The sequence below is a fragment of the Nycticebus coucang genome, chromosome 20 (genome assembly GCF_027406575.1).
Source record: "Nycticebus coucang isolate mNycCou1 chromosome 20, mNycCou1.pri, whole genome shotgun sequence".
NCBI lineage: Eukaryota > Metazoa > Chordata > Mammalia > Primates > Lorisidae > Nycticebus > Nycticebus coucang.
This window is the reverse complement of record NC_069799.1, coordinates 49,868,208-49,895,918: the sequence shown is the minus strand read 5'-3', so window position 1 is coordinate 49,895,918 and position 27,711 is coordinate 49,868,208. Positions and strand designations below refer to the sequence as shown.

The 27,711-nt window shown below is 45.0% G+C and overlaps 1 protein-coding gene across 5 annotated transcripts in view; it reads right to left on the bottom strand.

Moving 5' to 3' along the window:
- ARHGAP21 (Rho GTPase activating protein 21) overlaps positions 1–12,452 on the bottom strand; it is a 157,400-nt gene extending 144,948 nt beyond the window's left edge. For 2 of the 5 annotated variants that reach the window (XM_053572460.1, XM_053572464.1), the window contains exons 1-2: positions 12,078–12,449; positions 10,256–10,695 (exon numbers count right to left, since the gene is read on the bottom strand). In XM_053572460.1, coding sequence (XP_053428435.1) covers positions 10,256–10,318 — 63 coding nt within the window. In that variant the 5' untranslated portion in view covers positions 10,319–10,695; positions 12,078–12,449. Of the gene's footprint in view, positions 1–10,255; positions 10,696–12,077 lie in introns of all 5 variants that reach the window. The other 3 variants (XM_053572465.1, XM_053572461.1, XM_053572462.1) reach the window with 3 other exon arrangements.
- Positions 12,453–27,711: the final 15,259 nt, after the last annotated feature.

Below are 27,711 nucleotides of genomic sequence, written 5' to 3'. Positions count from 1 at the left end.
ACTCTTGGGCTTAAACGATTCTTTTGCCTCAGCTTCTCAAGTAGCTGTGACTACAGGCACCGCCACAACGCCTGGCTATTTTTTGTTGCAGTTGTCATTGTTGTTTGGCAGGTCCCGGCAGGGTTCGAACCTGCCAGCCTCGGTGTATATGGCTGGCGTCGTAACCTGTGTACTACGGGTGCCAAGCCTCAACAGCAGTTCTATGGAAATGAAATATAATTAAGGAGGGCAAGAGTTTTGAGGAAGTATACACACCTCATTTTGTATAACTTAAAATCAGTATTCATGGCTCGGCGCCTGTGGTTCAAGCGGCTAAGGCGCCAGCCACATACACCTGAGCTGGCAGGTTTGAATCCGGCCCGGACCTGCCAAACAATGACGGCTGCAACCAAAAAATAGCCGGGCATTGTGGCCGGTGCCTGTAGTCCCAGCTACTTGGGAGACAGAGGCAGGAGAATCCCTTGAGCCTAGGAGTTGGAGGTTGCTGTGAGCTGTGATGCCATGACACTCTACCCAGGGCGACAGCTTGAGGGTCTGTCTCCAAAAAAAAAAAAAAAAATCAGTATTCACATGACATGCCTGAATACAAACAAGTAACATTTTGAAAATGTTTCTTTTTCTTTTTTTTTTTTTTGAGAGACAGAGTCTCACTATGTCATCACAGCTCACAGCAACCTCAAACTCTGGGGCTTAAGCAATTCTCTTGCCTCAGCCTCCCACCCACCACAAGGCCCGGCTGTTTGTTGTTGTTGTTGTTATTGTTGTTGCAGTTGTCCTTGTTGTTTAGCAGGCCCGGGGCCAGTTTCAAACCACTGAGCTACAGGCGACGAGCCCATTTTGGAATTTTTCTAACTCTTCATTCATTCAAAAAAAATTTTTTTTATTCGGGATTATGTGCCACTCACTCTTCTAGGCACAAAAAATCCAATGTGAGCGAAACAAAGTGCTTATATTCTAGATACATTATCTGTTCTCCCATCAACAAACAAAATCACATGGATATGCATAAGAAGTAGAGATTAAGTGATAGGGAGGAAGGAGGAGGGCAGAGCAGGGCACAGGGACCAGGGCAGAGACATTCAGTTAAGGGAGTGGTTGGCAGAGCTTCACTCAGAAGTTGACCTCTAAGCAAAAGCCCGAAGGAGATGAGGACATGCAGAGACCTGGGGAAGAGTGTTCCCTCTGGGGACTGTCATGCTTGGTGTGTACACAGAACAGCAAGAGTCCAGAAGGGACAGCGCAGAGTGAGCAGGGGGAGGGTAATAGGAGCTGAGACCAAGGAGGGCGGGGAAATTGTACAGGGCTTCACAGGTCGGTGGAAGAACTCTCCTTTAATCTTCAGGGAAACAAGAAGCCATTGAAGGAACCTGAGCAGAGGAGTGACACCATCTGATTGGTTTATAAACAGTCTGCCCTGAATACTACGTGGCCAACAAACTTGAGGCTGACAAGGACTGAAGCTGAGCTTTGCCTGTTACTGGGGAGAAAAGGGAGACATCAAAGACAGCTGGCCTGGAAGGGTGGGCTTGGGATGGCTTCTGATAAGGAAGACTGGAAGGTGCAAATGTGTGAAGAAAGGCTGGAGAATGGATGCAGAAAGTCAGGAGTTTGGTTTTAGATATGCCTGTCTGGTAACCAGGCGGAAATTCTGAGGAGTGAGGTCAGGAGAATACAGGAATCTGAATTTAAAAGACAGAGGGAGAGATCAGGGGAAAAGATATTCTCATGGCATATATACATAAAGAAACACACATCCAGGTCGGCACCTGTGGCTCAGTGAGTAGGGCACTGGTCCCATATACCAAGGGTGGCAAGTTTGAACCCAGCCAAACTGCAATGAAAAAAAAGAAAAAAATGAAACACACATCCAGCCAAGTGCAATGGCTGACATCTGTAATCCTAGTACTCTGGGAGGCCAAGGCAAGAAGATGGCTTGAACTCAACTTCAAGACCAGCCTAAGTAAGAGCAAGCCCTATCTCTCTACAAATAGAAAAAAATAAGTGGGCATTGTGGTGGGCACCTATAGTCCTAGCTACTTGGGAGGCTGAGGCAGGAAGCAGGAGCTGAGGCACTTGAACCCAAGAATTTGAGGTTGCTGTGAGCTAGGCTAATGCCATGGCACTCTGGCCTGGGCAACACCGGAAGATTGCGTCTCTAAGAAAAAATAAAAATGAAAATAAAAAAGGCTGGGCGTGGTAGCCTACAATCCTAATACCCAGGGAGACTGAAATGGGTAAACTGCTTGAGCTCAGGTGTTCAAGACCAGCCTGAGCAAAAGCGAGACCCTGCCTATAGTAAAAATAGGGGGAGAAAGAAGATATAAAAATAGAAAAACTAGCTGAGTGTTGTGGTTTATACCAGTAGTCTCAGCTACTCAGGAGGCTGAGGCAAGAAGACTGCTTGAGCCCAGGAGCTATAATGACACATAGCTGTGAGCTTGATGCCACAGCACTCTAGCCAGGGCCACAGAGTGAGTCTCTGTCCCCGCAAAATAAAAACAAAACGAAAGGCCCGGTGCCTGTAGCACAGTGGTTACAGTGTGGGCTACATGCACCAAGGCTGGCAGGTTTGAACCCAGCTTGGGCCAGCTAAACAACTATGACAATTGCAACAACAACAAAAAATGGTCGGGTGTGTGGTGGGGGCCTGTAGTCCCAGCTACTTGGGAGGCTGAGGCAAGAGAATTGTTTAAGCCCAAGAGTTTGAGGTTGCCATGAGCTGTGATGCCACAGCACTCTACCAAGGGCAACAGAGTGAGACACTGTCTCAATAATAAAAATCAATAAATAAAATAAACATACATCTTTATGTATGCATATATGTAATCTGTATATATTTGATATGTAAAACCATGAAATTGAGTATTGAGAGAAAAGAGTCAAACTGGATCATGAAAACTCAAGAAAAAACAACCCCCTTAAAAAGAGGGCAGATGACATGAACAGGTGTTTTTCTAGAGAAGATAAGCAAAAACAACCAAGACACAGATGAAAAAATGGTAACCATCATTAATCATCAGGGAAAAACAAATTAAAACCACAATGAGATACCACATTACTCCAATTATTAACAGAATAGTCATTACTGGCCAGGTGGAGGGGGGCTCACATCTGTAATCCTGGCACTCCAGGAGGCCAAGGAGGGAGAACTGTTTTAGCTCAGGAGTTCAAGCCGAGCCTGAGCAAGAGAGAAACCCTGTCTCTCAAAAAAAAAGAAAAAAATTTGCTGTTAAGGGGGTGGCGCTGTGGCTCAGTGAGTAGGGCGCCAGTCCCATATACCGAGGGTGGTAGGTTCAAACCCAGCCCCGGCCAAACTGCAACAAAAAAATAGCCGGGTGTTGTGGCAGCGCCTGTAGTCCCAGCTACTCAGGAGGCTGAGGCAAGAGAATCGCCTAAGCCCAGGAGTTGGAGGTTGCTGTGAGCTGTGATGCCATGGCACTCTACCAAGGGTGATAAAGTGAGACTCTGTCTCAAAAAAATAAAAAATAAATAAAAATAAATAAATAAATTCGCTATTAAGAAATTAAAAAAAAAAAAGAAAGAAAGAAAGAAAAAAAATTATCTGGGTGGAATGCCACCCACCTAGTTCCAGCTACTCAGGAAACTGGGGCAGGAGAATCACTAGAACCCAGGAATGTAAGGTTGCTGTGAGCTAACCTGATATGACAGCACTCAAGCCTGGTAATAGAGTGAAACTCTGTCAGAAAAAAAGAAAGAGAGAAAGAGAAGAAAAGCCATTACTAAAAAGTCCAGAACCAAGAGATATTGTCTCAGATGCAGTGAAAAGAGAACACTTACACGCTGTTGGTGAAAATGTAAATTAGTACCACGGCTACAGAGATCAGTAGGAGATTTCTCAAAGAACTACAAAGTAGATCTACTATTTGATCCTGCAATTCCACTCCTGGGTATCTACACAGAGGGAAAAGATACCTGGACTGGCATGTTTATTGCAGCACAATTCACCACTGCAAAGATGTGGAATCAACCTAGGGCCCATGAACGGATGAGCAGATTTAAGGAAATGTCATATACATACACCAGGGCTACAAAAGAATGAAATAACAGCTTTTACAATAACTTGGATGGAACTGGAGCCCCTTATTCCAAATGAAGTAACCCAGGAACAGAAAAATATATGCCACATGTTCTCACTTGTAAATGTGAGCTCAACTACAGCTACCCAAGGGCACACACAGTGGTACACTGGAGACTCACAAGGGGAGAGGGTGGGAGGGGTGAGGAATGAGAATTTATCTGTGGGGCACGATCAATGCATACGACATGGGTGACAGGTAAACCAAAAGCCCAGACATCACCAATATACAACAAGCACGTGTAATGAAATTCAACTCATACCCCTAAATCTATTACAATTACAAAAAAAAAAAAAAAAAAAAAAACGCTGAGCCTTGAGATGCATGAATGTCAAGCAGATCAGGAAACTTTAAAGAGAGGAGGGACAATGGTGAAACATTAACTGAGAGAGTACAGCATGCTGGAATAAAGCCAAGCACAGAATAAAACTCAAAGCCGTTCCTGCATATCCCACTTACTCATCCAACAAATATTTATTGAACACTTAACTATGTGTCTGATTTGGTCCCTGCTCTTACAGGGATGGCAATTCAAGGCAGATATGGATAAACGTGTAAGTGCTATTCTCGACAAAGTACAGGGTGTTTTGAGTTGCCAGGGGCAACTGACAGTCTTAGAGGATCAGGGAAGGTTTTTCCTGAGGAAATGATGACCAGAATGATGAGTTAAAAAATCAGCATGGAAGGGAGAGAAAAAGGGAGAGGGAAGGATGGAAGAAAGGGTAGGAGAAAACAGTAATTATAAGACCTAAAGATAAGAGATCAAAGTAGAGAAAAAAAGTAGCAGGTAAGACAGGAGAAGGGCGGGCCAGATTATCAAAGTCCTTTAAGACTTCTAAGGAATTTCAACTTTATTCCAAAGGCAATGAGCAGCCAGAAAATTGTTTTACATGGGGAAATGTAGTCAGCTTCTTCTGTCAATAGGATCATTTGGAGGGGTGGGGGTGGGGTTGAGACAGAGTCTCACTCTCTTGCCCCAGTAGAATACTGTTACATCATAGCTTACAGCAACCTCTAACTCTTGGGCTCGAGTGATCCTCCTGCCTCAGCCTCCACGTAGCTGAGATTACAGGCACCCACTCCAACACCCCGCTAGTTTTAGAGATGGGGTCTCATTCTTGCTCAGGCTGGTCTCAAACTCCTAGCTCAGAACAATCCACCTGCAAGGACTGTGGGCTATTCCTGAAACTGTTCTGTAAAAAAGCAATTGACTATCTAGGCCTGAACGAAAATCATCAAACCTGGGACAGAGTTGTAGAGTTGAAGTTACCTGCATACAGGAAGAATGCAAAATAAAAACCTAGTGAGTGAGAGAATAGTAGAGGAATAGAAAGGGCTTATCTCTGGGTAAAACCAACAGGAAAGGGCGGTGCCTGTGGTTCAGTGGGTAAGATGCCGGCCCCATATACCGAGGGTGGTGGGTTCAAACCCAGCCCCAGCCAAACTGCAACAAAAAAGTAGCGGGGCATCATGGCAGGCGCCTGTAATCCCAGCTACTAGGGAGGCTGAGGCAAGAGAATAGCCTAAGCCCAAGGATTTGAGGTTGCTGTGAGCTGTGACACCACAGCACTCTACTGAGGGCTAATCAGCAAGACTCTGTCTCCAAAAAAAAAAAAAAAACCAACAGGAAAGTTGCCAGCAAAGGAAGAAGAACCCTGCAAAACAGGGAAAGAAAAAGAGGGGGCTGGGCACAGAGTCTCAGACCAGTAATCCTAGGACTCTGGGAGGCCGAGGTGGGAGGATGGCTGGAGCTAAGGATTTTGAAACCAGCCTAAGCAAGAGCAAGATCCTGTCTCTACTAAAAATAGAAAAATTAGCTGGGTGTGGTGGCACACACCTGTAGTCTCAGTTACTTGGGAGGCTGAGGCAGAAAGACTGCTTGAGCCTAGGAATTTGAGGTTGCTATGAGCCAGGCTCAGACCATGCCACTCTAGCCTGGGGCAACAGAGTGTGACTAGGTCCTCAAAAGCAAAAAAAGAAAAAAAGGAATGAGGGAGGGTGGAATAAAAGCAAAGCATACAGTATTGCAGTAAGAAGAGAGGAAGCACGGATCCATATAAATTCATACACAGAAAAATGCCTTATTTTGTTTACACTCTTCCAAAATCAACCAACAAATATATTCATCAACCATAATACATTTCCGTCTAGAATAATCTTTTTTTTTTTTTTTTTTTTGTTAGACAGAGTCTCAAGCTGTAGTCCTGGGTAGAGTACGGTGGCATTATGGCTCACAGCAACCTCCAACTCAGGTTCAAGCAATCCTCTGCCTCAGTTTTTCTATTTTTAGTAGAGATGGGGTTTTGCTTTTGCTCAGGCTGGCCTGGAACTCATGGGCTCAAGCTATTCACCCGCCTCAGCCTTCCAGAGTGCTAGGATCACAGGCATGAGCCACCACACCAGGCCTAAGTAACAGTGAAAGTGTTAAAAAAGACTATTAGTGGATAATACTACAGACTACATATAAAAAGTGAAGTAAATGTTAGAAATGGAAAAAAAGACCTGGTGCAGAAAGCTCAGAGAAAGTTTTCACTTTCTTACTTAAAAAACAGCAAGTTGGGGGCGGCGCCTGTGGCTCAAAGGAGTAGGGCGCCAGCCCCATATACCGGAGGTGGCGGGTTCAAACCCGGCCCCAGCCAAAAACTGGAAAAAGAAAAAAAAAAAAAAAAAAAGCAAATTGCCCAGGTGCGCTGCTCACATCTGTCATCCTACCACTCTGGGAGGCTGAGGCAGATAGACTGCTTAAGCACAGGAGGCTGAGACCAACCTGAACAAGAGGAAGACTCTATGTCTACTAAAATATATATATATAGAAAAACTAGCTGGGCCTGGTGGCAGGCACCTGTAGTCCCAACTGCTCAGGAGGCTGAGGCAAGAGGATCGCCTGAGCCCAAGAGTTTGAGGATGCTGTGAGCTGTGATGATGCCACAGTACTCTACCCAGGGCCACACAGTGGGGCTTTGTCTCCAAAAAAGAAAAAAGGCAAATTAAACTTGAACAATGAAACTATAGGTATAATATGACAGGGGGCTGTTCACATCACAAGGATGCAAAGGGAAGAGTCCATAGAAAGTGATTCTAATGCACAACATGTACAAATCCGTATGAACACAATCTGGGCCAACCTTACCAAGTGAGGCCAAGACATATTCTACCGAATTGTCACAATTCTTCATTTGAAAAGCGCCGTTTGCTATTTGTTTTGAATCCTCCAATACATTCTTTGTGGAGGGGTTGAGTGCCTAAATTTATTCCTATATCAACACTATTAGACTGTAATACTTAAGATGAAACCAATCTCTGATTGGTTTTTAACAAAGCAATAGATTTTATTCATGGCAGATGGAGTTAGCTCATTAGATAAGACATGAAACAGAGACTCCTATTAATGTACTGCATTGATTTCTTCTGTCCTACAGATACATATGTTCATTTCTTGGTTAGTTAAAAACACAAATAAATTTATTATTTATTATAAAATGTATTTATATTTTAAACACATTTAGGTACACATTGATTTGTTTTTAATTTTTAAAGAATGACAGTACTACTCTAGAATGTAATAAAATCAAGGACAAAAAATTAAATGCAGCATTCAAAGACCTAAGTGTCTACCAACCCAAAGGATTCCCATGGTAACTTCCTTTCTATTACTAAAAAATACTCAGATGTAGTGTGCCTCAGAACCATAGGAGAGAAAAATACCTCACAGCTATTCCCCGTCGAAGGGGCTCATGCCTGTAATTCTAGCAGCCTGAGAAGCCAAGGCGGGTAGATTGCACAGAGTTCAAGACCAACCTGAGCAAGAGCCAGACCCTGTCTTTACTAAAAATAGAAGAAAAACTAGCCAGGCCACATTGTGGTGGTTACCTGTAGTCCCAAGGCAAGAGGATTGCTCAAGCCCAAGGGTTCAAGGTTGCTGTGAGCTATGATAACTCCACGGCACTCTACCCAGGGCAACAGATTTAGACTCTGTCTCAAAAAAATAAATAAAACCACATCACAACTCAACAGAGGCAATAATTAATTACATAAGTTTTCCTTACTCCCTATCCTAAGGTTTAAAATGTTCTCTGGTGACCCAAGTCCCCTTTATTTCCATTTCCACATAGAATCTAAGCAAAATATCTACCTATTCTTTTAAAAAGCCAAACAATTTTGCAGCTTAATCCCAAAATCAAGTACTGTATGTATGTATTTTAAATGAGAAAAACACAGATAATATTGTGTTCTCTTAATTTCCAAACTAGAAATCATATAGCCATGCTAGCATTAAGATCCAAATGAAAGCAAATTTCACAGCTGTCCAAAAATATATAACTGTCATTGTCAATAAAAGCCAAGTGTGCAACTAACTGGAGGCACTGCTTTCCAGCCAAGGAAGAGACATGTCTAAATTCTTGGTTTCAGGGCATCCCTTAAATGATAGGGACACACAAAAAAAATCAAATAACTGTTAGTTCATCCAAATATAATGCAAATCGCATGCTAATTAAAGTATTCAGAAGACAACGACAAATAAAGCTTTAGGGCCACAGTACATGTTATTATGTAACTACAATACACATTAAGCAATCACCAGGTTGTACTGTAGGTCTTCCAAAAGGAGTTATTATGGTTCACCATGATCAGAGGATTGTAGTGTTATACTTAATCATGCTTTTACCTGCAAGCAGGTGTTTACAAATGTCAAGAAGTAAAACGATTCTAAATGTAAGCTGTACAGGAATGGCATGCTGTACCTTACAGCATCTTCTGCATAAACTTTCTACTTCAACATGAAGTAAACAGCATGAAGCAAGTCTCTCTGCATGATTTATGAACCCAAATTTTAATTTCTGATTCACTTTCATGAAAATGCCAAAACCCACACACTCAGAACTGGACGTTGTTTCAAAGACTGTAACTGATGAAGGGCAAAAGAAATGGTGAAATGGTGAAGGCTCATTTGGGTATGTTACAGTTGTCTAAAATAATCTTCAACCCTTCAACAAAAAAACAGGCATCTCAAAAGTCAAGTGTAAAGGATAACAATATTTGGTCTGTTTTAAAAAGCAAATTACAGAAACCATCAATAGTAAACACAATATGTTCATTATGTAAGTAAACTCCAAATACTCCAATCTTAAAACAAAAGGAGGGGGAAAAAGGATATGAGGACAACAGGGTGTATGAGTGTCATAAGTCGGTAGGTTTTCTAATATTTCTGTCTTGCCTGCTCAAAAAAATCCAGGAAGCCTGGAGTAAAATCTTTTTTATGCCCTTGTAAAGATGCTTTGACCAGCAATACAAGGACCTGACACCGCAGAGCAGCTCCACCAACTCCTGAGCAGGGAAAGGAAGGGCTTAAAAAAAAGAACAGTAAAGGCAGGAGAGTCTTCAGGGAGTTGGAATTACACCGTTGTTATTTTTGTTTTCCAAGGCTGTGCCTTAACTGTCCATGGGAAAAAGACTTCTTTTTCTTGATATGAGGACAATTAATGACAATTATGGTTATGGGGGGGGAACAGAAAGAGGGAAGGAGGGAGGTGGGTGGGGCCTTGGTGTGTGTCACACTTTATGGGGGCAAGACATGATTGCAAGAGGGACTTTACCTAACAATTGCAATCAGTGTAACCTGGCTTATTGTACCCTCAATGAATCCCCAACAATAAAAAAAAAAAAAAGACTTCTTTTTCTACCTAAGGCAGAGATCTGCACCAACAGCAGGCAGGACCACCATCAGTGTCAAAGAGAGACCAAGTTCTAGGTGCTCCAGGCATACCAACCGCCTTTTCTCCACCTCGGAGGAAAACCCTAGACACACACACCAATCAAACGTAGAAAAGGCACAAAGCCACCTCCAACCAGCTCAACCCGAAAAATACCGGAGAAAAGGGACTGCAGGAAACGCACACTGAGGTGCCCTAGTCAGCCACCAGAGATGGGAGAATTCCAAGATCTGTGAAGGGGTGACCAGGATGGGGACATTCCTAAGTGAGGAATTCTTGCAAAAGAATCACTTAAGTCCCCGGAAACAAAAGTGGGCAAGGCTTCACCTCGTTCTCGGCCAAGATGGGCGCTGCCACCAACCAGCTCAAATCCCAGAGAAGCCCCCGAGGAGGCCGGGTGGCGGCTGACCCTCGACTCGCTGGACACACGGGGGATGGGGCACTTACCTCGCAAGCCTTGAGCTTGTCACCATCTCCCTCAGGCAGACCAGTCCGACGCGTGGCCATCATTTCATTTCAAATTACAAAGAAGGGACAAATCCTGTGGAGTCCACATTGGGGGGGAAATAACACCACGCACCAAAAAGGGAAGAATTCCGCACGAGGCTCCGAGGAGAGGCGGGGCTGGTGAAACAAAGTGCTGGGAAAGAAAGGTTTTCACCAAGCCCCTTCAAATGCCGTGATTTTGTCGGACTTCAACTGACTCCTCCGGCGTCTTCTTCCATTTCTAGAGACTTAAAAACAAAGGCGACAAGTCTGTCTTTGGCAGCGACGTGTCCAGGCCAACTGCAGAAAGCGATCCCCTTGCTCCCGGTGTCACTCTTGAGTCCAGGAGAAATCCGGGCGGGTTGTGCAGGATCGAGTGGCGGCTCCCAGAGAGATCCTTCCTAGAAGGAGAAGTTAAAGGACATGAACTTTGTCCGGGCGCTCATCACAGCCTTGCCCACATGCCTACGCCAAGTTCGCGTTTCCGAGGGTTATTAGGTCCATACAGATGAAACACACAAATCAAACGTATAAAAAAAATAATAATAAAATCAATAAATAAAACAAGGTAAAACCTATAAACCCGAAGGAGAAAAAAAAAAAAAGACAGAGAGAGGGAGAGACCTCTGCACTGTCCGGCGGTTGTGTCAAACACGCCTGGCTGTTGTGCAGCTTTCAGGAAAAAAACATTCCCGGTTCAAGTGCATTTGGTGCGTGTGTCTCCAGGCAGAGCAGCGGGAGCGTGCGTGCTCCTCTGCACCACCCACACGCGACCACTCAGCGCAAGTTTTCTGCCCCACGGGGCTAAGATGGGATCCCACTCTTCCAGACCCCCTAGTCGCTCTTTTTTCCACCCCCCCAAAAAGCAAACACAAAGCCAGCCTTGGCCGGGGCCGGCGCGGACTCCGCGGCGGCTCCGGGCGGGCCGCCCAGGCTGCCGCGAGCGCGTCGCCGGCGCGGCCCCTCCGCCCGGCCGGCGTCCCGGAGGAGGCGGCGGCTGTTTTCCTTGGCCCGCGGCGGGGCTGGGTGGGGACCGCCGGGCCGGGCGGGGAGGCGTGCGCGGCCGCGGGTGGGACGCGGGCGCCGCTCCCGCTCCGGGGCATTCTTCCCGGGCTACATCAATGAAGCCACAGCTCCAGCAACTTTTATTTCGGGGCTGCTCTCCCGACTACGACTCGACTCTTGAGTTTCCCTTTTTCTTGTGGCCACCTTGGGGGAAAAAATGAAAAAAAAAAATAGGAAAAAGAAAAACCACCCACCCACCACTATTTCCCCCGCCCCTTCCTGAGGCGGGTCGTGAGGAGAGCGGCGGCCCAAATATGTCCTTCTGGAAAGGTGCGGGGAGACCTCGGGGAGAGACGGCACCAGGGGGCTCACCCTTCCCGCGCGCTCAGGCCGAGCTGCCGGGCGCCGCAGCGGGCAGGAGCGGGGACGGGCCGGGCGCTGGGCCCGGCCGGGACGCGCTAGGCCGCAGGCTCGGTTAATATTCATGAGCCGCCCGGGGCGCCCCTCCTCCACGGCCGGCCGGCCGGCCGGACCCCGGCACCCGCCGCCGGCCTTTGTGCCCTTCCCTCCTCCCTCCCGCCCTCCCTCGCCCCGCACACGCGGGCGCGGCCCCTCCGCCTCCGCCGGGCGCCTGCTGTGGGCTCCCGCCGGCCCCGCGCCAGCGCCGCGCGGGGTGGCCCGAGGTGGTGTGGAGGGAAGCCCGCCGTGAAACCGGCTCCCCGCGGCCCGCGAGCGCGGCGCCCGCCCTGCTAAGGCGGAAAATAAAGCAGACACGCACCGGAGGAAGCGGGGCGAGTGGATCCGCACGGGGCTGGCAGGCTCCGGGACAGCGCTCCCCGCCCGCCCGCGCCAGCCGGACCCTGAGGGAGGACGATCCGGCGCTGCCCGCCGCCGCGCTCCGAGGCCGCCGCCCCCGGCCGGCCGCTCCCAGACACCGCCGCGACCTGCCCCGGCCGGCCCCGGGCTCTCGGCCGCCGCGGGAGGGCGTGGGGCGGGGCGGCGGCCGCCGGACTCTCCCCTCGCCTCGCCGGGCCGGGCCGGGGCCCTGCTCGGGCGCCCGCGATCGCCAAGTGACAGAAGCGCCTCGCTCCGCTCCGCGCGGAGCTGTTTCCCGGGGGCGGATTTCTCGCTTCTTCCTCCCTGGATCCACCTCCTCCCCACTCCACCTCCTTCCCCTCCCCTCCCAGGGGAGGCTCTGGAGCTGAATATTTTCTGTCTTGAATAATACGGTCCCCGGGAACCGACGCTGGAGAGGGGGATTAGCCAGGGGCGGGGTGGGGGGTGCTCGCCGACCCCTTCCCAGTGAGTCTCGGGACCCCCAACCCGCGCCCCAGGGCTCCCCAAAACCAGGCACACACAAAGTCCTGCCCGCCTTCTCAGTCTCCCAGGAAGGGGCTTTCTCCTGGGGAGACACTGGGTGCTCTGCGTCAGGGGCCGAGAGGGGACCACCAGTCCCAGACTGCAGGGGACTTGGCTTGGGGAACCGTGACTCTTCACTACCACCTTTTTTTTTTTTTCTTGCAGTGGGGAGAGAACGAAGTTGCGGCGAGACTTGGGACTTCCAGATAAGGGAGTGTCCCCTCACGCCCGATAGCAAAATATCTTCCAGTGGTGGGAGCCGGGGAGTTGGTGAAACGGGGCTCATTCAATCCTGTTTCCTTTTTTTTTTTTTTCCAATCTTCAGATTAGCTGAGCGAATTCGGCGCAGCTAGCGGAGTTGAGGAGAGGAGGCTGCGCTTCTCCACGCTCCAGGTCACAGCGGTTCCAGACCCAGAGCACGACCGCCGCCCCTCCCGACCCGGCTCCAGGGCCTTGTCACAGACCCCGGGCGGCTCGCCCCGCCCCGCCGCGCCTCACAACATCTCCCGCTGCAAACTGCCCAATCAGAAGACTCTACGGGAGGACGCGAGCCAATCAGAGGTTGCTGACTCAGGCTTCCCTCCACCCTTTGCCCCGCCCCCAAGAGGAAGGCCACCGCCCCTCGTCTGCCTGTCCCACCCCGCCCGGCTGTGGGGAGGTGGCTCACCAGCTCCCAGCCTTGTCTGGCTGAAGTGGAGTGGAGCTAGCTGTCGGCGGCGGCGTTTGTCACCTTGTCACCCTCATCCCCGTCCCCTCCCATACACACCCCTCCCCCCTTTCCCAGCCCTCCTGCTGGTGCTGTTGAGGGTCATTTTTATCCTCACTTCAGCAGGGGACTGCCAGCTATTGTGTCTGATCAGCTGCCACCTCTACCCTGAGGGAAAAAAAAGGAGGGACAAAAAGCTGTGGGCTCTGCTTACCTCCTCTTCTTTCTTACTGCACTACCCCTAAAGACTTAGAGACACTCCTTCTTTCTCCATTCCCACCCACCGCCCAAGGTCCTGTTTCTTGCTGTAGAGAAAAAATCAAAAAAACACTCTCTAGGCATGAGTATCTGTGCCTTAGATTTTAGATCCTCCTTACAGTGGAAGGTGCCAAACCTCAATTAGTGAAAAGACATTGACTACATCATTTTTATGTGGCCATGAAATTGGCGTGTTCGTGACAGCCCTCGACCAAACTAGTCAGCCAATAACTAAGGGGGAAAAAATAGAATAAAATGAATCAGAATAATAGAACAAAATACAGGGTGAGCCTGCCAGTCAATTGGTAATTCACTGAACAGCCCTCGGGGTTGTAGCAGTATATACATAGATACTGTTGAGTAAATTAACAAGAAGTGAATAGAAAGAGTTTGAGTAGCTTACTGCTAGTGGGCTTATAGAATATGTCCAGAATGGAAGAACTTAAAGCCTGAAACAGCTCCTTACAAATGCAAATGTGCATGCAAGGCATAAACGGAGCGCCTGCCAACTGAAGACATTTGGGTTAAATTTTTTGTACTAGAAATTTTCATAAATGTTAATTTGGAAACAAGGTTTTCAGTGTGGTATAGGAGAATAAAATGTTGGCCATTAAAGCAGACATGAAAAGAAATTAAAACATTTTAAGAGGGACTTTACCTAACAATTGCAATCAGCGTAACCTGGCTTATTGTACCCTCAATGAATCTCCAACAATAAAAAAAAAAAAAAAAATTGTGACTTTAAAAAAAAAAAAAAAAAGAACTAGAAATTCAAATTAGTATTGCTGTTACTTTTTTAACTTATAAATTCCTACTCTCTTTGAGGGAAATCACATTAATTAATTTTCACTATCGTGTGTGTGCATATATATGTATATATATGCACACACACACATATACATGTATGTATATAATCCTCTTCCTGATTTAAAACAAAAGTGTTTCTCTGATTCACTCTGAATCACAGCTGAGACATTTACTAAAGGAATAAGTAACAGATACATACGTAACAACTGAATAAAGAGAGAAATCTGTTTTAAAAAAAAAAGAAATTAAAACATTTTAAGAATTATGAAAAAATAATATAACCTAGAAAGGCAATATTTCTTCTTTTTTTTTTTTTTCTTGTAGAGACAGAGTCTCACTTTATTGCCCTCGGTAGAGTGCTGTGGCATCACAGCTCACGGCAACCTCAAACTCTTGGGCTTAAGCAATTATCTTGCCTCAGCGTCCCAAGTATCTGGGACTTCAGGGGCCGGCCACAAAGCCTGGCTATTTTTCTTTTCTTTTCCTTTTTTTTTTTTTGTTGTTGTTGCTGCACTTTGGCTGGGCCCGGTTGGAACCCGCTACCCTCAGTATATGGGGGGGCACCCTACTCCTTTGAGCCACCCCAAGGCAATATTTTTATAAGAGATAGTAAAATGTAGGGATCAAGGGCGGCACCTGTGACTCAGTGGGTAGGGCACCGGCCCCATTGGCGGTTCGAACTCAGCCCCAGCTAAACTGCAACAAAAAAATAGACGGGCGTTGTGGCGGGCACCTGTAGCCCCAGCTACTTGGGAGGTTGAGGCAAGAGAATCAGCTAAGCCCAAGAGCTGGAGGTTGCTGTGAGCTGTTATGCAACAGCACTCTACCCAGGGTGACAGCTTGAGACTCTGTCTCAAAAAAAAAAAAAAAAGGATATTACCAAATTTGGAAATGTTTTTAAAAACCATTATGATAAGTTACTATGATAGATATCTTAAGTGTATTAGGCTACTGGCTCAGTGCCTGTACTCAAGCGCTAAGGCGCCAAGGTGCCAGCCACATGCACCAGAGCTGGCGGGTTTGAATCCATCCCGGGCCTGACAAACAATGACAACTACAACCAAAAAATAGCCAGGCGTTGTGGCGGGCACCTGTGGTCCCAGCTACTTGGGAGGCTGAGGCAAGATAATCACTAAAGCCCAGGAGTTGGAGGTTGCTGTAAACTGTGATGCCAGGGCACTCTACCCAGGGTGAAAGCTTGAGGCTCTGTCTCGAAAAAATAAAAAAATAAGTGTATTAGGCTACCTAAATGGAGAAGCACAAAGAGCACAGAACTAAGGTTTGAAAAACCTGGGTTCTGGTCCTCTTTCTACAGGGGCCAGAGAGTGTGGCAGCACCTTCCCTATTGTCTGTGACTGTTGAGAGCATCAAATGTCAAATAAATGTCAAGAAGCTTTAAAAATGTAAAAACATTATTTTAATTAAAGTATTATATTATCAGGTGGTTCATGGTGGCTCATGCCTGTAATTCTAGCACTTTGGGAGGCCAAGACAGGTGGACCATTTGAGCTCAGGAGTTCCAGGCCAGCCTGAGCAAGAGTGAGACCCCATCTGTAATATAAATAGAAACATTAGCCAGGGACTTTGTGGTAGGTGCTTGTAGTCCCAGCTGCTTAGGAGGCTGAGTCAAGAGGTTCTCTTGAGTCCAGGAGTTGAGGTTGCTGTGAGCTATGACACCATAGCACTCTATCAAGGGTGACAGAGTAAGACTCTGTCTCAAAAAAAAAAAAAAAAAAAAATGGCGGCGCCTGTGGCTCAAAGGAGTAGGACGCGGGCCCCATGTGCTGGAGGTGGTGCGTTCAAACCCAGGCCCAGCCAAAAACTGCAAAAAAAAAAAAATTATTATGAAGAAAGTTTTTGTCCTATTTCCCTAATGGGAACTCTACTCTTTATAATATTTTCTCTGGCCAAGCACAGTGACTCACACCTGTAATCTTAGCACTCTGGGAGGCCAAGACAGGAGGATTATTTGAGGTCAGGAGTTCAAGACCAGCCTGAGCAAGAGCAAGACAACTTCTATAAAAACTAGCCGGGCATTGTGGCAAGCGTCTGTATTCCCAGCTACTTGGGAGGTTGAGGCAAGAGGATCACTTGAGTGCAAGAGTTTCAGGTTGCTGTGAGCTATGATGCCATAGCACTCTACCAAGTTCAACATAGTGAGACTCTGTTATCAAAAAAAAAAAAAAAAAATTCTCCATACTGCTTCAGAACACATTAACCCAGCTAAAAATTAGGTGCATTTGTTTCAGAAGCCATGGACAATAATAGAGTGCCAAATATATATATATATATATATACATTTTTAAAAAGGAAAAACCTTATTAAAATTATAATATTCAAGTCTCCTTTGACTTCTGCAATTACAAAATGTACAAGATACAATACACAAAATAGCAAACATTATTGTATATATTGAGTATCACGATTTTAATAGTTTTTTCCTTTCTTAAAAATGTGTATACATTTTGGCACCCTGTGTATTTATTTACTTTTTTCTTTTGTTTTGTTTATCGCCCTCAGTAGAGTGCCATGGCATCACACAGCTCACAGCAACCTCCAACTCTTGGATTTAGGCAATTCTCATGCCTCAGCCACCTGAGCAGCTGGGACCACAGGCGCCCACCACAACACCCGGCTATTGTTTTTTGCCGCAGTTTGGCCGGGGTCGGGTTTGAACCCGTTACCCACGGTTTATGGGGCCGGGGCCCTAGCCACTGAGCCACAGGCGCCATCTACCCTGTGTAGTTTAATGTGTGCTCACATTTCAAGGCATTCTGAATAGACCAAGGTCTGTTTGGCGCCCTCTAGGCAACTGGAAAGCAGAAGCCAATAGCCAGCCATTCTCCATTCCAAAGGGTAATGTGTAATTGGGGAAGATGAGATACTAAGAACCCTTAGCGTTCTCTTTAGCTGCCCATCTTTGGCAATTCACTCATTAACACCTCCACCGGAGGGAGGGAAGAGAAAGGAAAAAGACCCAAACTTAAAACATGTGGCTATATGTTAACAGCTCCAGTGAAGATTTGGTGAAACAATAGGTTTTGGGATCCTTATAAATGAACGGGTGATTGGAACTCACTCTGGGTTTCACAGTTGATACAATAGTTTTCTTTTTCCACGGATAAGCAAGAGGTAACAGCAATTCTAGCTTTGTTTACTTTGAAAGGCTGATATTTTCCTCCTTAGAGTATAGGTAATAAATGTGTGGAATTCCTATAATCTAACTTGGTAAGAGTATTCTTTGGTTGGGTTATTTATTTATTTATTTATTTATTGAGACAAGAGTCTCACTTTGTCGCCCTTGGTAGAGTGCGGTGGTGTCACAGCTCACAGAAACCTCAAACTCTTGGGCTTAAGCGGTTCTCTTGCCTCAGCCTTCTGAGTAGCTGGGACTACAGACGCCCGCCACAACGCCCGGCTATTTTTGTTGTTGTTGTCGTTGTCATTGTTGTTTAGCAGGCCCAGGCTGGGTTCAAATCTACCAGCCCCGGTGCTTGTGGCCGGCGCCCTAACCACTGAGTGGCGAGCCTTAAGAGTATTTTTTGAAATAACCTCAGAAATTCTATAGCTGGGCAGCGCCTGTGGCTCAGTGAGTAGGGAGCTGGCCCCATATACCAAGGGTGGCAGGTTGGAACCTGGCTCCAGCCAAACTGCAACAAAAAATAGCGGGACATTGTGGCAGGCACCTGTAGTCCCAGCTACTCAGGAGGCTGAGGCAAGAGAATCACCTAAGCCCAAGAGCTGCAGGTTGCTGTGAGCCGTGACGCTACAGCTCTCTACCTAGGGCAACAAAGTGAGACTCTTAGTCTCTAAAAATAAAAAAAGAAAGAAACAGGGCGGCGCCTGTGGCTCAGTGAGTAGGGCGCCGACTCCATATATTGAGAGTGGGGGTTCAAACCCAGCCCCAGCCAAACTGCAACAAAAAAATAGCTGGAAAAAAAAAAAGAAAAAAAAATAGCTGGGCGTTGTGGTGGGTGCCTGTAGTCCCAGCTACTTGGGAGGCTGAGGCAGGAGAATCGCCTAAGCCCAACAGTTGGAGGTTGCTGTGAGCTGTGATGCCACAGCACTCTACCCGAGGGTGACAAAGTGAGACTCTGTCTCCAAAAAAAAAAAAGAAAGAAATTTTTATAGCTGTATTAATAAGAACTCTGGATTACCTTGTACTCTAGAAGTCTTGCAGTGTAGGCAAGACACTTTTAAAGATGAGAACTAAATCTTCAAAAGGTAAGTGTTAGCTTTGGTAATGGCATAATATCATTATTTTGCTGAACTATTATTAAGGGGAAATGTCAAAGCCAGAAATAGAACCAACATATCCCAGCCCTGGGTCTAAGGTCATTCTGTGATAATCTATGAATGATTTCTATTCTGAATATAGAAGCTGGCAAGTCTCAGAGACACAAGTGTTTGCCAGTGAATTCCACAAATGAGATTTGTAATTTGGGATGAAGCATTTGCAAAACTATGTGTCTGAGGCAGTTAGACCAATAGCCCTCAGAGGAGTTCATCTTTTTTTTTTTTTTTTTTTGTTTTAGGAAAATGCTATAGACTTCATCTTTTAATCATAAAATACCTAAAAGACACATTACCTACTAAAAATTCTTTGAAAAAGAAAAAAGACTTTCATGTTGAATTGATTGAATAGTACAGAAATCCCACCTCACTTGCAAAACATTTAACTTTTGTGATCAAGAGAAGGGAATGATTCCCTACAATAATTTCTAGGATGCTTCTTCCCTCCTCACCTCTTTAAATAAATAATGTAAATGAATTGCTAATTTAATGTCTGCACTTGTTAACTATGTATCTTTTTACTTTTGCCCAGGTGATTACTGTCTACCTTCGATTAGTAATTTCTCAACTGGAAGATAGTGACATTATTTAATTCATTATATGCTGTGCCTAGCAATGTGTACACATAATAAATATTCCTTTTTTTCTTTTCTCTCTCTCTCTCATTTTTTTTTTTTTTTTGAGGCAGTCTTATGCCGTCATTTGGAATAGAGTGCTATGGAGTCATACCTCACAGCAACCTCAAACTCTTGGGTTCAAGTGATCCTCTTGCCTCAGTCTCCCAAGTAGCTGGGACTACAGGGGCCCACCACGATACCCAACTAGGTTTTCTTTTCTTTTCTTTTTTTCCTTTTTATCAGTTTTTCTATTTGTAGCAGAGTTGGGAGTCTTGCTTTTGCTCAGGCTGATCTTGAACTCTTTTTTTGTTGTTGTTGTTGCAGTTTTGGCAGGGGCTGGGTCTGAACCTGCCACCCTCGGCATATGGGGCTGGCACCCTACTCACTGAGCCACAGGTGCAGCCCAAGGTCTTGAACTCTTGAGCTCACGCAATCCACCCGCCTCAGCCTCCCAGATTACAGACATGAGCCACCATACCCAGCCTATGATAAATATTCTTGGATAATTTCTCTGTTCTCAGTTTGTGGTGATTATTTCCTCCTAGGGACTAGAATACGAGTGTTTATTTTGGGGGTTTTGTTTGTTTCTTTGCTATTAATCAGTTACTTGATTATAAACAATCTAATTTAACTGAATTTTTTTTTTTTTTTTTGTAGAGACAGAGTCTCACTGTACCGCCCTTGGGTAGAGTGCCGTGGCATCACACGGCTCACAGCAACCTCTAACTCTTGGGCTTACGCGATTCTCCTGCCTCAGCCTCCCGAGCAGCTGGGACTACAGGCGCCCACCACAACGCCCGGCTATTTTTTTGTTGCAGTTTGGCCGGGGCTGGGTTTGAACCCGCCACCCTCGGCATATGGGGCCAGCGCCCTACTCACTGAGCCACAGGTGCCGCGTTGCACAGGCTCGAGTGCCCTGGTCTCAGCCTGGCTCACAGCCATCTCCAACTCCTGGATCCAAGAGATCCTCCTGCCTCAGCTTCCCGAGTAGCTGGGACTACAGGCATGTGCCACAACGCCCCATTAATTTTTCTATTTTTAGTAGAGACAGGTTCTCACTCTTACTCAGGCTGGCCTGGAATTCCTGAACTCAAGAGATCCTCCTGCCTCAGCCTCCCAGAGTGCTAGGATTACAGGTAAAGCCACTGGCTTTACATGATGATTATTCCCTCTTTTCTTTTCTTTTCTTTTCTTTTTTTTTTTGAGACAGAGTCTCATTATGTTGCCCTTGGTAGAGTGCTGTGGCATCACAACTCACAGCATCCTCCAACTCTTGAGCTTAAGCAATTCTCTTGCCTCAGCTTCCTAAGTCACTGGGACTACAGGCGCCCACCACAACGCCCAGCTATTTTTTTGTTGCAGTTGTCATTGTTTTAGCTGGCCTGGGCCGGGTTTGAACCCGCCACCCTCGGTGTATGTGGCTAGCGCCATAAACACTGTGCCACGGGCGCCAAGCCAGATGATTGTGTCATTATTATTGAAAATATTTCTACCTCAAGAAGTTCCAGGCTAACCTACAATTGTCCAGGTCACAGCCTATGTGATAATGCATAGCATGGAGAGAGATAACTACAAAGAAAACACTCAGCACGGATCTCAATTTCCAGAAATGCCACATTTCAACTCCTTGCCTAAATTTACAGCTGGTGACCATGCTTTTTTTTGACCATGATAACCATCCTAAAAATTAATATTACCAGCTCGGCACCCGTAGCACAGTGGTTAGGCACCAGCCACATACACCAAGGGTGGAGGGTTCAAACACAGCCCAGCCCAGCTAAACAACGACAAATGCAACAAAAAAATAACTGAGCTTTGTGGTGGGCACCTGTAGTCTCAGCTACTTGGGAGGCTGAGGCAAGCGAATGGCTTAAGCCCAAGAGTTGGAGGGTGCTGTGAGCTGTGACATCACAGCACTCTACGGAGGGCGACATAGTGAGACTGTCTCAAAAAAATAAAATTAATATTACTAACATTTTGGTAGCAATAATAAAATTTCAGCCCATAGTTTATTCACAATCGTGTATCAAACATTTTATTTTGGATTCAGATTATTTTTCAGCAGCAGAATCTCCATAATTAAAATTTACTGATATATGGCAGCCACTGTCATCAACATTTTAAGAGTTTATTTCTATATTTGAAGAAAAAATACAAATTTTAACAATTCATGTACAAGTTTATACTTTATACTAAGAATTGTGACTTTCATTTATAATCATTCTATTTTTTCTATAAAATATGAGACCAGTTTTAAAAAGGTTTCCACCCACCCAACTAAACATGAGCTGGAACAGCCTGTGAAAATACTATGCAATCTGGTGAAACCTATATTACAAACTGGGGGATTGAAGTATGTTTTTATCATTTTGGAATAGAATGGTAAATTCCAGCCATTCTAAGAAACTGTGCTAGCAGTTGATTTTTAATATTACAAGCCTAATCCAGAGTAACCAAATATTTTCATCACAATAAAAAAAAAATGTCCTGGTTTTCCCTTTTACCTTCCTTGAGCAGAAGTGGGAAAGATACCTAAAGACCTCTCTGTTTCTTGGTTCCAGAAACTCTGGGTATCCTCAACATTCTGTAGCCTTGTAGATTCCATTCCTCTATTCCTATAATTGCCTGCATTCCTGGCTAATCCAAAAGTCAACTAACCAAAGGTTCTTCCTTCAGATAGGAAAAGTTTGCAGGATAATATGCGGCAATTCATATCTGGGATAGATAGTAGAATAGATGCTGGCTTACATAACTTCTCTCCTAAAAGATTTTTCCAATTATATTTTAATTTTTAAAACTTGCAACATGAAAGGAAAAAATAAACTCTGAAACTAAGAAAGGGCCCAATCTCGTACCACATTTTATGAATCCATTCTCATGCCTTCTTCCGGCTTCTTTCTGTTGCTTCTCATGGCTTGAATCCAAGAAGCAGTCTGAGGCACTCAAAGATAATTCATCCACCCTGCTTTATTTTAATATACATAGAAAATTTAGACAGCTAATTCTGACCAGAGGTAAATGGAGTGGGAGGGGAAAGACTGATATAAAATTTTAAATTGTGGGGAGTGGGAGATGAAATAAAGAAGCATATTATTCTAAAGAGAGAGAAAGTATGTATTATATTATACAATAAGACTAACTGGCTTGGTGCCCATCGCTCAGTGGGGAGAGTGCCGGCCACATACACCAGGGCTAGCGGGTTCAAACCCGGCCTGGGCCTGCCAAACAACAATGACAACTACAACCAAAAAATAGCCAGGTGTTGTGACGGGCGCCTGTAGTCCCAGCTACTTGGGAGGCTGAGGCAAGAGAATCACTTAAGCCCAAGAGTTTGAGGTTGCCGTGAGCTGTGATGTTACAGCACTCTACCAAGGGTGACATAGTGAGACTCTGTCTCAAAAAAAGAAAAAAAGAACAAGACTAACTTCAGTGAACAGAGGAAAACTAGAAATCTTTTATACATCAAATAAAATACATCAAAGTGAAATCACAAGAGATTGAATGAAACATAATGAAGTTAGAAGAGCTAAGAGAAGATAACTGAGAAGGAAAAACTATCCTATTGCAGAAGTAATAAATGAATTAAAAATAAGAAGGAAGAAATATCTAGTAGGGAATAATGAGGTGGACGATGGGTTTTTAGACAGAAGAAGGAAAATATGGAAGACCAATAACAGAAATTTGATTTAGAGAAATAAATGTTTCTTCCAGACTATCCCTGAACATAAGAGAAATATATGTTTATGACAGACTTTGGAACTAGTAAAACTAACATTTTTTCAAAGGTAAAAATGTAGCAGATTGCTAAATGTCCCCCAATATCTCCTTTGTCCTTCTTCCATAATAATAGCATTTTAGCTCGGCACTTGATTAACAAGGTAGATTTTCTTTCACAGCCTTGCTTCTATCTAGGTGTGTACAGGTGTGGCCATATGACTAAATTCTAGGCTATGAAATGTGGGCGGGGGAGTGATTACGCGTCCCTCCAGAGGTCTTCCCTTAAAAGGATTAGATTGGTATCTTCCTAGACCTTTCTGGTCTTCACAGTGGCTGGAGATAGGGTTGCCAGGTTTAGCAAATAAAAACAAAGAATGCCCAGCTCGATTTTAATTTCAGATAAGCAACAAAGACATTTTGAGTTATAAGTCTGTATCAATTATTGCATGAAACATACACTAAAAAATCATTTTTGAGGCCAGGCATGAAGGCTCATGTCTGTAATCCTAACACTCTGGGAGGCTGAGGCAGGAGGATTGCTTGAGCTCAGGAGTTCAAAGCCAGCCTGAGCCAAAGCAAGACCCTGTCTCTCCTAAAAAAAATAGAAGAAAATAGCTGAGCATTGTGGTGTGCAACTGTAGTCCCAGCTACTGGGGAGGCTGAGACAGGAGGGTCAATTGAGCCCAGGAGTTTGAGGTTGCTGTGAGAGAGGCTGACTCCACAGTACTTTAGCCTGGGGCAATAGAGCAAGACTGTCTCCCCTACCCCCAAAAAGTATAAGTTGGCTTATAAAGCTTTTGCTTGGAAACAGTGCATATGATCTGCTCATAATTCATTGGCCAAAAGTGGTCACTTGGCTACTCCTGAGATCAATAAACTGAGAAGTTATTATCCTCCAGGGAGAGCAACTTTTTAGGAAGAAGCATCAAATACAGATGAGCCTAATACAATCTACCATAATATTAATGATATATTACTTTTTTATTTTTGAGACAGAGTCTTATTTCTGTTACCCAGGTTAGAGTGTCATGATGTCAGCCTAGCTCACAGCAACTTCAACTTCCAGGCTCAAGTGATTCTCCTGCCTCAGCCTCCCAAGTGGCTGGGACTACAGGCACCCACCACAACGCCCAGCTAATTTTTCTATTTTTAGTAGAGATGGGGTCTCAGTCTTGCTCAGGCTGGTGTCAAACTCAATCCTCCCTCCACAGCCTCCCACAGTACTTGGGATTATAGGCATGGGCTTCTATACCCAGCCAAATGATATATTACTAAATAAAAAACAAAACAAAAGAAGTTACAGTGTTGGGAAGAATTTTTTGTTTTTTTGTTTTTGAGACAGAGTCTCAAACTCGGGCTTAAGTGATCTTCTGGCCTCAGTTTTTCTATTTTTAGTAGAGATGGGCTCTTGCTTTTTTGCTCAGGCTGGTCTGGAACTTGTGAGCTCAAGCAATCCACCACCTCGGCCTCCCAAGGGAAGGATCTTTATTATGAACAGTGATATTCTAGGTTAGGGTAGGTAGGATTAAAGGTTGGCAATGAATACTATTTTCTGATTTCTATATTTTTCTAATGTTATAGGATTTTGCAATGAATATTCATTTTAGATTAAAACGATATTTAATTCTAACAATGAAAAAAATCTTACCTTTTCCTGCTTTTTCAGGAAACACAAGCATTTTCTGTCCTTAGCAGACATGGAAAACATGCTGTGCCCCCTCACAGAATAATGGTAAGCACATAAAATAAATAAATATATTACTTTCTAAAACAAATCTTGATTGAAACAAATGCATAATCAATTAGGTGAAGGTTCTATGAATTATATATACGGGCTGTCATGAAATTCAAATCTAGTCAATGAATGAAAATGGCCATACATAAAAAAACTACAGAGCGTGACTCTATACATTCATTAGAACTCAAAACAGAGAAAGAGTGATGGTGGTTCCTGGGGGATTCTGTGGACTTGACTTTGTGTGGAGAAAAAGAAAAAAGGGGGGGACATAGAACTGCCAGGTCTTCTGACCATTCTAGAGTAGTGTGGCTTTGCCATCAGCAGACATCAAGTGTCAATGACCATTTGGCCATTTTCAGTTAATAGGTTGTATGACATGAGTGACAGCTGAGAAGTCAGTAGGAAAGGCAGATTAGTCATGAGAAGTATGGCTGAGAGAAAGCTATATTTTTAGCATGTTATTTATTTATTTTTGAGATAGAGTCTCACTATGTGGCCCTCGGTAGAGTACTGTGGGCCACAGCAACCTCAAATTCTTGGGCTTAAGCGATTGTCTTGCCTTAGCCTCCAAAGTAGCTGGGATACAGGCGCCCACCACAATGCCCAGCTATTTTTTGTTGCAGTTGTCATTGTTGTTTAGCTGCCAGCTTTGGTCTATATGGCTGGTGCCCTAGCCGCTGAGCTACAAACACTGAGCCTTTTTTTTTTTTTTTTTAGCATATTTAGATAAGGAACCTCCTTATTCCCACATAAGATCAATACAGTATGCCAACTGCCCTTGGCACTCCCAAGAAATATCTACTAATAGCTCACTGTTAATGGGGATGAAAATGAGAGATAAATGTTTCTGCAATTCCTTTTCAGCCTTCAGACATAATCAGAGGGGTACTTGGCTTTGGTATATGGTAAAGAAAAACTGCCATTTCAAAATCTCAGCCAGTTTGTCCCGGAGCTGAGGATAGTATTGTTTTAGAGGACATTTTCCATTTCCTCATTCTCTTGTCTTCTCTTTCTTTTTTTTTTGAGACAGAGTCTCATTGTCACCCTGGGTAGAGTGCCGTGGCGTCACAGCTCACAGCAACCTCCAACTCTTGGGCTTAAGTGATTCTCTTGCCTCAGCCTCCCAAGTAGCTGGGACTACAGGCACCTGCCACAACATCTAGCTATTTTTTTGGTTGTTTGGTAGGACAGGGCTGGGTTCGAACACACCAGCTCCAGTGTATGTGGCTGGCGCCCCAGCTGCTGTGCTACAGGCACCGAGCCTCATTCTCTTGCTTTAATTGTGTATAGGCCCAGAGCAGGAGCGAAGTATTGAAACCCACCTGTGTGATCAGGTGGAATGTGCTTTCAACCCCAGCAGAGGCAGCCATGCAGATTTTGTTGCTTCTAGGATACTGGTTCCTTTGTAATATGGATGCAGACTATTATCTGTCTCCGAGGATTGTTTGTCCTTGGGAGAAGAATGTGAACGTGAGTGAGCGGACGTAAGTGGGTGTTTCTGTGTAGTGGGTGTGTTTGAGCATGTTTCTCAAGAGTTACTCACAAGGATTCCTAGCCTCGGGGAAAAGGAAGACTTTTACCTCACTTTGATAAGCAGATCTCAAAGACAGAAGACAGCAGGACACGAAGTGACAAAACCAACCCTGAACGGCGCTGCCTGACAAAGCTGTTCCACTGAGGCCTTGAAGTGGGTGAGGTATTGTCTAAAGCAGGAATTAGCAAGCTGGGGCTAAATCTGGCCCACTGCTATTTTTGTAAATAAAGCTTTATTGGAACACAGCCACGCCCATTTGTTTATGTATTTTCTATAGCTGCTTTTATGTTTCTGTGGTTGGGTTGAGTAATTGGGATGGAGACCATCTAACTCACAAAACCTAAAATACAGTAGAACCTTCATAGTTGACCACCTTCCCACATTGACCGCCTCCTTAGGTTAACCTCATTTCCATAGACCAGACATGCACCACATGTACGTATCAGTACAATAGGCTGAATTCCTTGTGTTGACCACTTCTGAATGTTAACCAGTTTGTTACAGTTCCTCAGGTGGTCAGCTTATAGAGATTCTACTGTATTTACCATCTTGCTTTATGCAGAAAAAGTTTCCTGGCCTATGGTCTAATGTCAGCACTTCCAAAGAGAAAAGATCATATTATCAACATTACCCTTGAAAATCCTTTAGGATTGAAGGTAGGTACGTTGTCACCCAATAAGCCCCTGAGGATGTCATTGTTTCTTCCACTGAATGCTCAGTGAAGTGGTTGGCACATATTTTGGGAGCATCTTGTAGAAAAAAAGGCACATACCTAATGGCCAAATTGCCCTTAGCACAGAGAGATGAGACGCCTGGGGAAATGCTATTAATGCGAGGCAAGGAGACTCAGGTCTCCCATCTCATTTGCACTTTGGGTTGAAAGCTTTGAAGGAAAGAAGGCAGCGTCACCTGCACTATACAAATTGTCATTGCCCTCTAATTTCTTTTTTTTTTTTTTTTTTTGTAGAGACAGAGTCTCACTGTACCGCCCTCGGGTAGAGTGCCGTGGCGTCACACGGCTCACAGCAACCTCTGACTCTTGGGCTTACGCGATTCTCTTGCCTCAGCCTCCCGAGCAGCTGGGACTACAGGCGCCCACTACAACGCCCGGCTATTTTTTGGTTGCAGTTTGGCCGGGGCTGGGTTTGAACCCACCACCCTCGGCATATGGGGCTGGCGCCCTACTCACTGAGCCACAGGCGCCGCCCTGCCCTCTAATTTCTAAAGGGGGGGGTGTATAGTAATTGACTTCGAGTAAGTTAACTGGAGGCATACTGCAATGCCATTTTAGGAATTGTACTAGGAGAGTTCAAGGTGATATGAATACCCTAGGTTAGGGAAGGGAGTTATCTCAGAGGGAAGGAAAGATTTTCCCAGTTGTAT